General features: G+C 38.2%; 1 protein-coding gene across 1 annotated transcript in view; it reads left to right on the forward strand.

The window, feature by feature from the left end:
• The window catches only part of CCDC39 (coiled-coil domain 39 molecular ruler complex subunit), a 52,364-nt gene extending 38,597 nt beyond the window's left edge, over window positions 1–13,767 (forward strand). Inside the window, exons 15-20 of the mRNA XM_019959271.2 lie at window positions 6,386–6,545; window positions 6,990–7,096; window positions 8,271–8,411; window positions 8,550–8,729; window positions 8,869–8,954; window positions 12,867–13,767. Coding sequence (XP_019814830.2) covers window positions 6,386–6,545; window positions 6,990–7,096; window positions 8,271–8,411; window positions 8,550–8,729; window positions 8,869–8,954; window positions 12,867–13,020 — 828 coding nt within the window. The 3' untranslated portion in view covers window positions 13,021–13,767. The remainder of the gene's footprint in view (window positions 1–6,385; window positions 6,546–6,989; window positions 7,097–8,270; window positions 8,412–8,549; window positions 8,730–8,868; window positions 8,955–12,866) is intronic.
• The last annotated feature ends 420 nt before the right edge of the window (window positions 13,768–14,187 follow it).

Here is a 14,187-nt window from a genome sequence, read left to right on the forward strand (position 1 = left end):
TGAAACTTTCTTTAATAACTAAAGTCAGTCTGGCTTAATATTAAGAAAAATCATCCATGGTCTGAAAATGAGGAAAAGCAATCAGTGGGTGTACAATGATGCCACTTCATGGTGACAGAGAAGGCTTGCCATTTTCTAGCAGGCCCTCCAGGGATTGTCTGATTCTACATGAATGCACACCTCTGACTGATTTTCTGTTGACTAATCTATTTTACCATTCTCTAGAGGGATAGACTTTATCTTATGGAAAAATGATGGTAATGCATATGATTTTCACTCATAACAATGCAAATGAATTTTTCCCAGTGTAATACAACTCACTTAATGCTTGTAGGAAAGATAGCCCAAGCATTATATTGCATTACCAAAGCCTTTGACTGTGGATCACAATAAACTGTGGAAAATGGGAATACCAGACCACCTGACCTGCCTCTTGAGAAACATGTATGCAGGTCAGGAAGCAACAATTAGAACTGGACATGGAACAACAGACTGGTTCCAAATAGGAAAAGGAGTACGTTAAGGCTGTATAATTGTCACCCTGCTCATTTAACTTATATGCAGAGTACATCATGAGAAATGCTGGGCTGGAAGAAGCACAAGCTGGAATCAAGATTTCTGGGAGAACTATCAATAACCTCAGATATGCAGATGACACCACCCTTATGGCAGAAAGTGAAGAGGAACTCAAAAGCCTCTTGATGAAAGTGAAAGAGGAGAGTGAAAAAGTTGGCTTAAAGCTCAACATTCAGAAAACTAAGATCATGGCATCTGGTCCCATCACTTCATGGGAAATAGATGGGAAACAGTGGAAACAGTGTCAGATTTTATTTTTTTGGGCTCCAAAATCACTGCAGATGGTGATTGCAGCCATGAAATTAAGACGCTTACTCCTTGGAAGGAAATTTATGACCAACCTAGATAGCATATAAGCAGAGACATTACTTTGTCCACAAAGATCCGTCTAGTCAAGGTATGGCTTTTCCAGTGGTCATGTACGGATGTGAGAGTTGGACTGTGAAGAAAGCTGAGTGCTGAAGAATTGATGTTTTTGAACTGCGGTGTTGGAGAAGACTCTTGAGAGTCCCTTGGACTGCAAGGAGATCCAACCAGTCCATTCTAAAGGAGATCAGTCTTGGGTGTTCATTGGAAGGACTGATGCTGAAGCTGAAACTCCAATACTTTGGCCACCTCATGCAAAGAGTTAACTCATTGGAAAAGACTCTGATGCTGGGAGGGATTGGGGACAGGAGGAGAACGGGACGACAGAGGATGATATGGCTGGATGGCATCACTGATAGATGGACATGAGTTTGGGTGAACTCTGGGAGTTGGTGATGGACAGGGAGGCCTGGTGTGCTATGATTCATGGGGTCGCAAAGAGGTGGACATGACTGAGAGACTAAACTGATCTGAATTGAACTGAGAAGATATTAGCCAGTTTTATAAGAAAATTAATTTCAGCATTTCTGACTCTGTATATATGTAAAATCTGTTCTAATTCTCTTTTTGAACTTGTCTAAATGTCTTACTGGTTCTTTCACTAATGAATTGGATAAAATCTTTGACATGTTTATGTTCATATGAGCATAATATTTAACTTTTTGAAAATATGATTTCAGTAGTTTCACTGCTAGAAAAAACTTAGAAGCTAAACATCATTTCTAGTTTTGAATGTGGTAGACTTAGGATGTAAATTCACTCAATTCAGGCTCCTTTCCCTTCCTTATATCCTTTACATTCCTCCAGAAGGTGGTCTTTCCTGATAGGCGTATATATGTACGTTTATAGCACTGGGGGAGAGGAGTTTGGTTATAGAGCAAACCACTCTTTTATTTTCTGCATACTCTATTTCAGGGGTAAGCAAACCAAGGACTCTGGGCTAAGTGCTTCCCACTACCATTTTATAAATAAGTGCTGAACCACACAATACATAAACTCATTCATTTATGTATTGTCTCTGGCTGGTTTCATGCTACAATAGAAGTGGTATTAAGTACTAGTGGTTTAGAGACTGACTGCCCCATAAAGCCTAAAATACTTACTCTTCCCCATACTGTTTGCTGACCCCTTGTATTAATTTGTTAGAGCTGCTATAACAAAGTGTCACAATTAGGTAGCTTATACTATAGACATCTTACAGTTGTAGTGGCTGGAAGTCCAAGATGGTGTCAGCAGGACTGGTTCTTTCTAAGGGTTGGGAGGGACAATATGTTATATGCCTCTCTCTTAGTTTTTGGTGGTTTGCTGGCAGTTTTTGGAATTCCTTAGCTTATGGAAGCATCATCATTAGCTCTGCCTTCATCTTCACATGGCATTCTTCTTGTGTCTTTTCAGCCTTTCCTCTTTGTCTGTGTTAAAATTCCCCATTTTTGTAAGGACACTAGTGATAGTGGACTAGGGCCTACCCTAATGAGTTCATCATAACTTGATTACATCCACAAAGACCCTATTTCCATATATGGTCACATTCTGAGGTACTGAGGGTTGGGACTTCTTGTGTTTTTTTTTAGGTTAACAGTTTAACCCACAGTCCTCATTTTTGGTCCTGCAAGTATCCTCTTGTCTATGTTACACACATGGTCATATTCCCTTTTACCCACCTTGTATTGTTCAGTCACTCAGTCATGTCTGACTCTTTGCGACCCCATGGACTATAGCACACCAGACTTCCCTGTCCTTCACCATCTCCTGGAGTCTGCTCAAACTCATGTCCATTGAGTTGGTGATGCTATCCAACCATCTTGTCCCGCCATCCCCTTCTCCTCCTGCTTTCAATCTTTGCTACCTTAGCAGCTTCTATATCTGACTCTTAAAAGAGTCAGAAAAAATATAATCAGCAATCAGTGAAGGTCTGGCATCTTTCAAATCACATTTCCAAGTTCCTTTTTATCTTTATAAGGAAACAGTTCAATTCTGATCAGAATTTAATCAAACAGCCCAATAAAATTACTTTAAAATGCTGACAGAAAGGTATGAACATTTCTACCAAATACTGCTGCTACTGCTGCTAAGTCGCTTCAGTCGTGTCTGACTCTGTGCGACCCCATAGACGGCAGCCCACCAGGCTCCCCCATCCCTGGGATTCTCCAGGCAAGAACACTGGAGTGGGTTGCCATTTCCTTCTCCAAATAACTGCTCTTCTAATCCAGGATAAAAGGTAAAACATTATATAATTGGTGATTTACAGGTAAATGGGACCATAAAGGTTTAGAAGTTTAAGGTATATATGGAATTAGATCTGGAATTTGTATAAATGAACAAATCCAATGCCTTTGACAAATTGCACTTGGAGTAGTGAAGTAAATTATTTAATGCTATTCAGCTTACTACGGAGAAGGCAATGGCACCCCACTCCAGTACTCTTGCCTGGAAAATCTCATGGATGTAGGAGCCTTGTAGGCTGCAGCCCATGGGGTCGTGAAGAGTCGGACATGACTGTGCGACTTCACTTTCACTTTTCACTTTCATGCATTGGAGAAGGAAATGGCAACCTACTCCAGTGTTCTTGCCTGGAGAATCCCAGGGACGGGGGAGCCTGGTGGGCTGCCGTCTCTGGGGTCGCACAGAGTCAGACAGGACTGAAGCGACTTAGCAGCAGCAGCAGCAGGAGGAAATCTACAACTAAAATCTAGCTGTTTTGACTCATTCTAGCTTTTCCCCACTACACTATATTTTAAATGAAATGTTTGCTAATTCTAGACTGAACTTGAAAGAATTAGATGTAGTTTATCTCAGAATTTTTTTTTTTTTGCTAAGCTTTTTATTACATACTATTTGATATAAAGTATGTATCTTGAGGCATAATAAAACAATAAACAGTGAAAATGTTAAGAATTGAAATGTTACCAAAACTTTTCCAGTGATCACATTCTGATTTAAAGATAGATACTTGGGATTGAATAACTTTACCAAAGAAATTATTAGTTGATTTTGACTAAAAATAGGTTTCGGTACTTTTTTTTTTAAACTTTATTAAAGTATTGTTGATTTGTTTAGTGTTAAATTTCTGCTGTACAGCAAGGTGATTCAGTTATACATATATTCTTTTTCCAATATTCTTTCCCATTATGGTTTATTCAATAGGATCTTGTTGTTTATCCAGCCTGTATATATTAATTTGCTTCTGCTAATGTCAAACTCCCATCCCTTCCCCACCCCCTCTCCCTTGGTGACCACACGTCTGTTTGCTATGTCAATCAGCTTATTTTTAGAAATACATTTTACCACAAATTTGCTTCAGTAATTGAGCCAATTGTAATATCTTAACACTTTAGGAAAGATAACTAAAATATAGTTAATTTCACAATAGTGAACGTGAGAAGGACTTAAAAAAAACTGTAGATCTTAAGTTATGTAAAATTTGATCAGGTTTGAAGGAGGCAGCAATGTTGACTGTGAGAACTTTTTGCTTGCTTAGAATAAATGAGAACTAGAGGTGTGATTCCTGAACCCCGCTTTTACCATATTAGTCATTAAAAACCAACAGTCTTCTGGACTCCCCTGGTGGGCCAGTGGCTAAACTTGCATCTGCTAATCGCAAACTCCCACTCTTTCCCTCCTCTCCCCCACCCTTTGCAACTTCAAGTCTGTTTAATGTGTCTGTGGAACTGTTTGTTTCATAGATAGGCTTGTTTTAGAGTCTGCATGTAAGTGATATCATATGATATTTGTCTTTCTCTTTCTTCATTTAGTATGATAACCTCTAGGTCCACCATGTTGCTGCACATTGCATTATTTTATTCTTTTCTACAGCTGAGTTAATATTCCATTGTATATATGTACCACATCAATCCATTCATCTGTCCATGGACATATAAGTTGTTTCCATGTCTTGTGAATAATGTTGTGAACAGAGGGGTCCATGTATCTTTTCTGAGTTATCATTTTATATGCGTATATGCCCAGGAGTAGGATTGTTGGATCATATGGCAACTCTCTTTGTAGTTTTTTCAGGAACCTTCATACAGGTCTTCCACAGTGGCAGCACCAATTTACATCCTCACCAACAGTGGAAGAAGATTCCCTTTTCTTCACACCTCCTCTAGCATGTGCTATTTTTAGGCTTTATAATGATGGCTGTTCTGACTAGTGTAAGGTGGGATCTCACTGCAGTTTTGATTTGAATTTCTGTAATGATTAGTGATGAGGAGCATCTTTTCATGGGGGCATTTTTAAATATATATGCATACTCTCTCTCAGTCTTTAATTGGAGAAGTGCTTTGGAACTGTTTTGGCACAACTCTAGAAGGCCTAACCCAGAAGTCCGCTGACTACTTACTGAGGAATTTTTGGTTTTCAGCAGTTTATAGACTTCACTTGTTCCTGGCCACATTTATCATAATTATCTTTAATTAAAGCTGTTTTAAAATATGATAATACATACATGAAGTGAAGTGTTAGTTGCTCACTTCTGTCTGACTCTTTGCAACCCCATGGACTGTAGCCAACCATGCTCCTTTGTCCATGGGATTTTCCAGGCAAGGATACTGCAGTGGGTTAACACTTTCTTCTCCAGGAATATATACATGAAATTGGGCTTAAAATTTGCTGTTTTAATAGTTTTTAAGTGTACAGTTCAGTAGTATTAACTACATTCATATTGTTGTGCAGTCAACACAACAGCCGTCTCCAGAACTTTATCTTTCAGAACTGAAACTGTACCTGTTAAACAGTTAACTCCCCATTTCTCCCTCCCTGAAATCCCTGGCAACCACCAATCTACTTTGCCTTTGTGAATATGACTGCTCTAGGTACCTCATGTAAGTAGAATCATGCAGTATTTTTTCTTCTTAAAAATATTCAATTCCTGGGGTGGGAAGATCCCCTAGAGAATGAAATGGCAAGCCACTCCAATATTCTTCCTGGAGAATTACATGGACAGAGGAGCCTGGCGGGTTAACAGTCCATGGGGTTGCAGAGTTGGACACAACTGAGCAACTAACACTTTCACTTTCATGGGTTTAGCTTGCTAACCTCTTTTACTCCTAAGATTTAAAATGTCAAAGTGTGCCAAACCTCTTCCAGGCAAGAAACATACATTCCTTTTATTTAATATCTAATTTGAAACCTCTTCTACTTAACCTTTTCTTTTCTCAGTAAAGTTTATATTTTTTGGTCATTTTTGTTCGAGTCTTCATGTTAAGTTTTAGTTAACTCCCATCATGGTTTTGTATCCTAAGTGCTATATTTGGAAGGCCTTCAGGATTTGGTAAATCAAGTGCAAGAAATAAATGCTTGGTGCTGCATGAGCGTCCCAAGGCAAATTGGTATTGTGAGTTAAGTACTTCCTGCCCTGATCACAGACATTCTTCTGCACCCCCCCCCCCACCCGCCCGCCATGATAAATACTTTTAACCAATCTATTCTATTCTGTTTTAAACAGGCTGCTCAAGAAAAAGAAGAACTTCAAAGGGAAGGTGACAGTTTGGATGCTAAGATCAACAAAGCTGAAAAAGAAATCTATGCTCTAGGAAACACCCTGCAAGTGCTGAACAGCTGCAACAACAATTACAAACAATCTTTTCAGAAAGTGACTCCATCTAGTATGTAGAAATTATTGAAACTTTTAAATGAATGTACATGCAATGAAAGCTGCATAGTTATTTTAAAAAGAGGATCACTATGCGATAAGGAAAACAAGTGCCTCATGTTTGATTCAGCTGAAAACCTAATCACCACAACCCCCCTTCCCTCCCCCACTTAAAATAAATGCTAAGGTGTTAATTCCATCTGTTACTAGTTGTAGTGATGTGGCATAGTACTCCTCTACAGAGTTCATTTCAAATCTGAAAAACACAGCAGCATACTGGGTGCTCTATGTTGACAAAATAAGAATAGTTATTTCACATCCTATTTTTCAAAAATTAGACATACGGAAGTTGATCTTTCATAATGAAAAATATTAGAAGTTTAAATTATGTATTATTTTAAATTTGCTTTCTACACAGCACGTTAAAAATTTAAAGCAAAATTCTTTTAAATTCTAGGTGCTGAGTATGAGGTAAAAATTCAACTAGAAGAACAAAAAAGAGCTGTTGATGAAAAATATAGATACAAACAAAGACAAATCAGAGAACTACAGGAAGATATCCAGGTAAATTCTATAGGCTTTAATAATAAGCCCTTAGTAAAAGTTAACTAGCACTATTATAATTATTCTACTCTTGTTAATATACAATTTTTTATAGAGAAGCAGTTAGAGATATCTCACTTAAATGAGAAAAAAGTGCTCAAAGTATTAACTAGTTAAAATCCCAGTGCTAAGCCCTGACAATTACTTGGTAATCAGTGGATAAATTACAGCTAACTACCTATGATATCCCCTAATCTTTATTTCAGTTAAATCCTTTAAAATCACCTTAAAAGACTATTCCTTAAAACAAAAATTTGAAAGATGAGAAAACAATGTGCATGGTAATAAGCAGGCTCTATATAAACATTTTGGAGAAGGCAATGGCACCCCACTCCAGTACTCTTGCCTGGAAAATCCTATGGACGGAGGAGCCTGGTAGGCTGCAGTCCATGGGGTCGCTAAGAGTCGGACACGACTGAACGACTTCACTTTCACTTTTCACTTTCATGCATTGGAGAAGGAAATGGCAACCCACTCGTGTTCTTGCCTAGAGAATCCCAGGGACGGGCGAGCCTGGTGGGCTGCCATCTCTGGGGTCACACAGAGTCGGACACGACTGAAGTGACTTAGCAGGAGCAGCAGCATATAAACATTTAAGGGCTTCCCTGATGGCTCAGTGGTAAAGAATCCACCTGCCAATGCAGCAGACACAAGAGAGAGGGGTGCAATCCCTGGTTTGGGAAGATCCACTGGAGGAGGAAATGGCAACCCACTCCAGTATTCTTCCCTGAAAAATCCCATGAACAGAAGAGCCTGGCAGGCTACAGTTGAAAGGGTCACAGAGCTGGACATGACTGAGTGCACTTACAGAGATTTTTTTTTATTAAAGGAATAGATTATATGAGTTGGGAATCTTTGAAAACTGTGTGCTTTCAATAGTCATTGTTTGAATTGTTTTTCTCCCAAATACCATAATAACCTTCCAGTGGAATTATATATAAAACTTAATCCATAAAACCATTATACTTATTATCTACCAATAGAATGTACATTATATATGCAGAGTTGGCTACAACTGAGCAACCAAGCACATATATACAAAAACAAAGGAATCAGAATTAAATACTTGACAAGTGGCAATTATAAGTTATTTCTGATCCTAACCAATAAATTTGTTAATATTTATTTTCTACAGAGCATGGAAAATACTTTAACAGTTATAGAACACTTAACAAATAATGTCAAAGAAAAAGTAACAGAGAAGCAAGCTTATGTACTTCAATTAAACAGAGAAACTGAGGAACAGAAGCCAAAATTAGAAAGAGTAACTAAACAGGTATTGGAAACTTTAAAAAACTGACCTGTCATATTTGTTTTGGAGTTCCAAATGGTAACCTCACATCTTCCTTCATCCATTAAAAAATACTTAGTTCTAGAAAATAGGTTTAAATAACTGACTGCTGTTGACCAACAGTGTGCAAAACTCACCAAGGAAGTCCGTCTTTTGAAAGATACAAAAGATGAAACACTAGAAGAACAAGATATCAAACTTCGTGAAGTGAAACAGCTTCACAAGATCATTGATGAAATGATAGTTGATATCACACAAGAAAATGCTGAGATCGGTGTTATCCTTCAAACATACTTTCAACAGGTAATAAGGTTATCTTCTAGTCAAATATTTCTTAAACATTTCATGAAGAAAAATTTAATTAAAAAACATAAAATGAAATCTATTGAAAAATACTCTGAAATGCAGTGGTACTAATGATTGCTCTTGAATATTTTTCCAGAGTGGTTTAGAACTACCTACAACTAGTACTAAAGGTAGTCGTCACAGTTCTAGATCTCCTTCCCAGACTTCACTGTTATCAGCAAGGTAAGTGGAAGGAGAAAACACCATCTCCTGATTCACTAAGTTACAGCTTCCATCCCAAGCAAATTCGGCCACTTCCATATGCCATCGCTGTTGGACCTGCCAGTGCACTGCTAGTACTCTCCCCCACTTTCCCTACCTTCTGATGTTTGTGTCAGAGGCAGAAACCAGCCAGCAGCACAAGACTCTTCTGGCTTCTCTCTGGTGTTAGCATTTCCAGTTTGACATATAGTGCTTTGTGACTATTAGCTATTTCAGCAGGATAAAGCAGGGTGACATTTTGGATGATACACATAGCATGGTCATCCCTGAGTGTGGGGAGAATTGAGTAAACCATAAAAGGACCACTTAGCTGTACATACATATTGAGTAAGATTTATAAGATTAAAATCCACTGTAAAATCTAAGAAGTTAGAATTTTATTTATGCTGCTTTGGTTTGCTAAAAAGGAAATTATTTTTTCTTCTGCAGTTTAGTTTTATCCAGAATTGTATCAGGTAGACATTTAGTCAATGTTCCTGTGCCTTGCTGACAAAATAATAAATAATAATAAAGATGATCCTCATCTTAAAATTCCCAATCTGCCACATTCAGAACCGTATTACTTTTCATTACTCCACAGCAAGATGTCATGAAAGGATTTCCTAAAAGATATTTTTTAAGTAAAACAAAATCATAAACATTTTCTATGTAAACATGGTGACCACCCACTTAAACACCCTCAGTTCAGTTCAGTCGCTGTCGTGTCCGACTCTGCGACCGCATGTGCGGGGGGGAGACCCGCACACCAGGTCTCCCTGTCCATCACCAACTCCTGGAGTTCACCCAAACTCAGGTCCATTGAGTCAGTGATGCCATCCAGCCATCTCATCCTCTGTCGTCCCCTTCTCCTCCTGCCCTCAATCTTTCCAGCATCAGGGTCTTTTCAAATCAGTCAGCTCTTGCATCAGGTGCCAAAGTATTGGAGTTTCAGCTTCAACATCAGTCCTTCCAATCAACACCCAGGACTGATTTCCTTTAGGATGGACTGGTTGGATCTCGTTGCAGTCCAAGGGACTCTCAAGAGTCTTCTCCAACACCATAGTTTAAAAACATCAATTCTTCAGCACTCAGCTTTCTTTATAGTCCAACTCTCACATCCATACGTGACTACTGGAAAACCCATAGCCTGGACTAGACAGACCTTTGTTGACAAAGCAACGTCTCTGCTTTTGAATATGCTATCTAGGTTGGTCATAACTTTCCTTCCAAGAAGTAAGTGTCTTTTAATTTCATGGCTGCAGTTACCATCTGTAGTGATTTTGGAGCCCCCCAAAATAAAGTTAGCCACTGTTTCCCATCTATTTGCTGGGAAATGATGGGACCAGATGCCATGATCTTTGTTTTCTGAATGTTGAGCTTTAAGCCAACTTTTTCACTGTCCTCTTTCATTTTCATCAAGAGGCTCTTTAGTTCTTCACTTTCTGCCATAAGGGTGGTGTCATCTGCATATCTGAGGTTATTATTTCTCCCAGCAATCTTGACTCCAGCTTGTGCTTCTTCCAGCTCAGCGTTTCTCATGATGTACTCTGCATATAAGTTAAATAAGCAGGGTGACAATATACAGCCTTGATGTATTCCTTTTCCTATTTGGAACCAGTCTGTTGTTCCATGTCCAGATCTAACTGTTGCTTCCTGACCTGCATATAGGTTTCTCAAGAGGCAGGTCAGGTGGTCTGGTATTCCCATCTCTTTCAGAATTTTCCACAGTTTATTGTGATCCAAACAGTCAAAGGCTTTGACATAGTCAATAAAGCAGAAATAGATGTTTTTCTGTAACTCTCTTGCTTTTTCCATGATCCAGCGGATGTTGGCAATTTGATCTCTGGTTCCTCTGCCTTTTCGAAAACCAGCTTGAACACCTGAAAGTTCATGGTTCATGTATTGCTGAAACCTGGCTTGGAGAATTTTGAGCATTACTTTGCTAGCGTGTGATATGAGTGCAATTGTGCAGTAGTTTGAGCATTCTTTGGCATTGCCTTTCTTTGGGATTGGAATGAAAACTCACCTTTTCCAGTCTATGGCCACTGCTGAGTTTTTCAAATTTGTTGACATATTGACTGCAGCACTTTCACAGCATCTTTTTGGATTTGAAATAGCTCAATTGGAATTCCATCGCCTCCACTATCTTTGTTTGTAGTGATGCTTCCTAAGGCCCACTTGACTTCACATTCCAGGATGTCTGGTTCTAGGTGAGTGGTCACACCATCGTGATTATCTGGGTCGTGAAGGTCTTTTTTTGTACAGTTCTTCTGTGTATTCTTGCTACCTCTTCTTAATATCTTCTGCTTCTGTCAGGTCCATATCATTTCTGTCCTTCATTGAGCCCATCTTTGCATGAAATATTCCCTTGGTATCTCTAATTTCCTTGAAGAGACCTCGTCTTTCCCATTCTGTTGTTTTCCTCTATTTCTTTGCATTCATCGCTGAGGAAGGCTTTCTTATCTCTCCTTGCTATTCTTTGGAACTCTGCATTCAGATGCTTATATCTTTCCTTTCCTTTGCTTTTTGCTTCTCTTCTTTTTACAGCTATTTGTAAGCCCTCCTCAGATAGCCATTTTGCTTTTTTGCATTTCTTTTCCTGGGGATGGTCTTGTCTCCTGTACAATGTCATGAACGTCCATCTATAGTTCATCTGGCACTGTATCAGATCTAGTCCCTTAAATCTCTTTCTCACTTCCACTGTATAATCATATGGGATTTGATTTAGGTCATACCTGAATGGTTGTGATTTCCCCCCCTTTCTTCAGTCTGAATTTGGCAGTAAGGAGTTCATGATCTGAGCTGGAGTTCATGATCTGAGCTGCTCCCCGTCTTGTTTTTGCTGCCTGTATAGAGCTTCTCCATCTTTGGCTGCAAAGAATATAATCAATCTGATTTCGGTGTTGGCCATCTGGTGATGTCCATGTGTAGGGTCTTCTCTTGTGTTGTTAGAAAAGGGTGTTTGCTATGACCAGTGCGTTCTCTTGGCAGAACTCTATTAGTCTTTGCCCCCTTCATTCTGTACTCCAAGGCCAAATTTGCCTGTTACCCCCAGTGTTTCTTGACTTCCTACTTTTGCATTCCACTCCCCTATAATGAAAAGGACATCTTTTTTGGCTCTTAGTTCTAAAAGATCTTGTAGGTCTTCATAGAACTGTTCAACTTCAGCTTCTTCAGCGTTACTGGTCAGGGCATAGACTTGGGTTACCGTGATATTGAATGGTTTGCCTTGGAAACGAACAGAAGTCATTCTATCGTTTTTGAGATTGCATCCATGCACTGCATTTCGGACTCTTGTTGACTATAATCGGTACTCTATTTCTTCTAAGCGATTCCTGCCCACAGTAGTAGATATAATGGTCATCTGAGTTAAATTCACCCATCCCACCCTAGTATTTTTGTAAAAGCATACTTTCAAAACTTAGCATTCAGAATTGTATGGATAGTTATGTTTTTCAAATGACCCCACCACTTTATCCTGTCAATAGGTCCCTCATTTTCTTCTTTTTGGCTCAAATTATATAATCTATCATTTTAATCACTATTGCCAGCACTCAAATTTTCTTGCCTCTTTTCTTACCTTTTGTTGAATGATTTGGCAAACTTTTAATACCTAATGATTCTAAATTATAGTTGAAACATTTTTTTAAATAGAAATATATTTGCAGAACTATTTTTCTACTGATTTGAAACTTTATGTTTATCATCTCTTTCTTCTTAATTTCCTGATACTATTAATGGTCTTTTAGAATTCATTATTACCACTCTTAACAATGTATCTTTTTTGATCTCTTTAAGTACTTGTGGGATTATGGCATCTTTGCGATTAATGAGAGGGTCTCTACTAAAATACAAATTCTGAATTACACTATTGTAACTCTGGTTTTATTCTAGGTCATCTAAGAGCACAAGCACTTCTGCTTCTCAGACTTCGATCAAAGTATTAGAGCTGAACTTCCCAGCCTCTCCACTAACTGGCAGCACTTCCAGACCAACTAGTGCTAGCAGTGCCTCCAGTACTGGTAAAAGCAGAAAGACCAACAAATAAAATTTTAAATCTCTCTTGAACAAGTTGTAAACACAAAACCCAAAGTCTCCTAAGTTTAAAATAGTATATCACACTGTATACTTCTGGATGCCTTATACTGATATAAAGGCCTACTAAGTGTTAGAAATACAAAATGACCAGAGAAAAGTTTTATTGAGTGAAAAATGTAAAAACTTCATGCTAGCCATGAAACTTCTCACTTCTAATGTAACAGAATCTTTTAGGAAGAAATCGCTAAAGATTTACTGTACTATATAGTTTACAACACTATTAAAATTATTTTGGCCTAGATGATCCTGAAATTAGGTTTTATTTATTAAAAGAAACATTTCTCAGACTTTGGGAGAAGAAATCTGTTAGTTTCTTCTTTTAGCATTACCTCTCCCCCTCCCTCCACCAAGAAAACAGCTGATAGGAAAGAGAACCACTATATAGCAACAGTGGAGCTTAAATTTCTAGAAGTAGGCCACTCTGATCTTGAAAGAAGTCAAACATAGTGAAGATTCTGCTCTCAAGATACAACCAAGAATATGTTTTCAATATTTCCTTGATTTAATAAGCAGTTGAAAGAAAGCCAGGCGTAATTAGATTTGCAATAGGAATTCTGTAAATTTCTGGTAGACTACCAGATTTAGTTATTTGTCAGTTCTTTATCATAACATGTGCCCAACACTCTGAACTTTGGAACAGAGGGTGAAGTATGACTATGTTATAAAACTGGTCTTCAAATAAATGTATCAGAATATATATACTTAAATGAGTACTGTCTCCTTCAAATCTTGGGGAAAAGTATTTCTTAACAAAAACTGTCATTGTTTACAACTGTCACTTGCAATTCCTTCTGAAAGGCAGTAATTCTCTGGATCACTGGTGTATTTATTGTCATTTCTTTTAACAGGAAGCAAAAGGCACAGCCAAGTCCAATGAATAAGATGGGTAAAAAGCTGGTTTGTTTTTTTGTAAAACATTATTCCAGTGAGATTTGTGAAATATAAAAACTGATTAATCTTACTATCACTTTGAATGTTCACCAAAATTCTCATTCTTTGCCCTATTTTACTTTGGAAATTACCTGGAAGTTGAAGTGTATTCCAAACAGGCAAGGACTGGTACTGTGACCTTGGGAAAGTTATTTCTCTATGCTTATTTTCTCATTTATAATATAGA

The sequence above is a fragment of the Bos indicus genome, chromosome 1 (assembly GCF_029378745.1).
Source record: "Bos indicus isolate NIAB-ARS_2022 breed Sahiwal x Tharparkar chromosome 1, NIAB-ARS_B.indTharparkar_mat_pri_1.0, whole genome shotgun sequence".
NCBI classification, from domain to species: Eukaryota; Metazoa; Chordata; class Mammalia; order Artiodactyla; family Bovidae; genus Bos; species Bos indicus.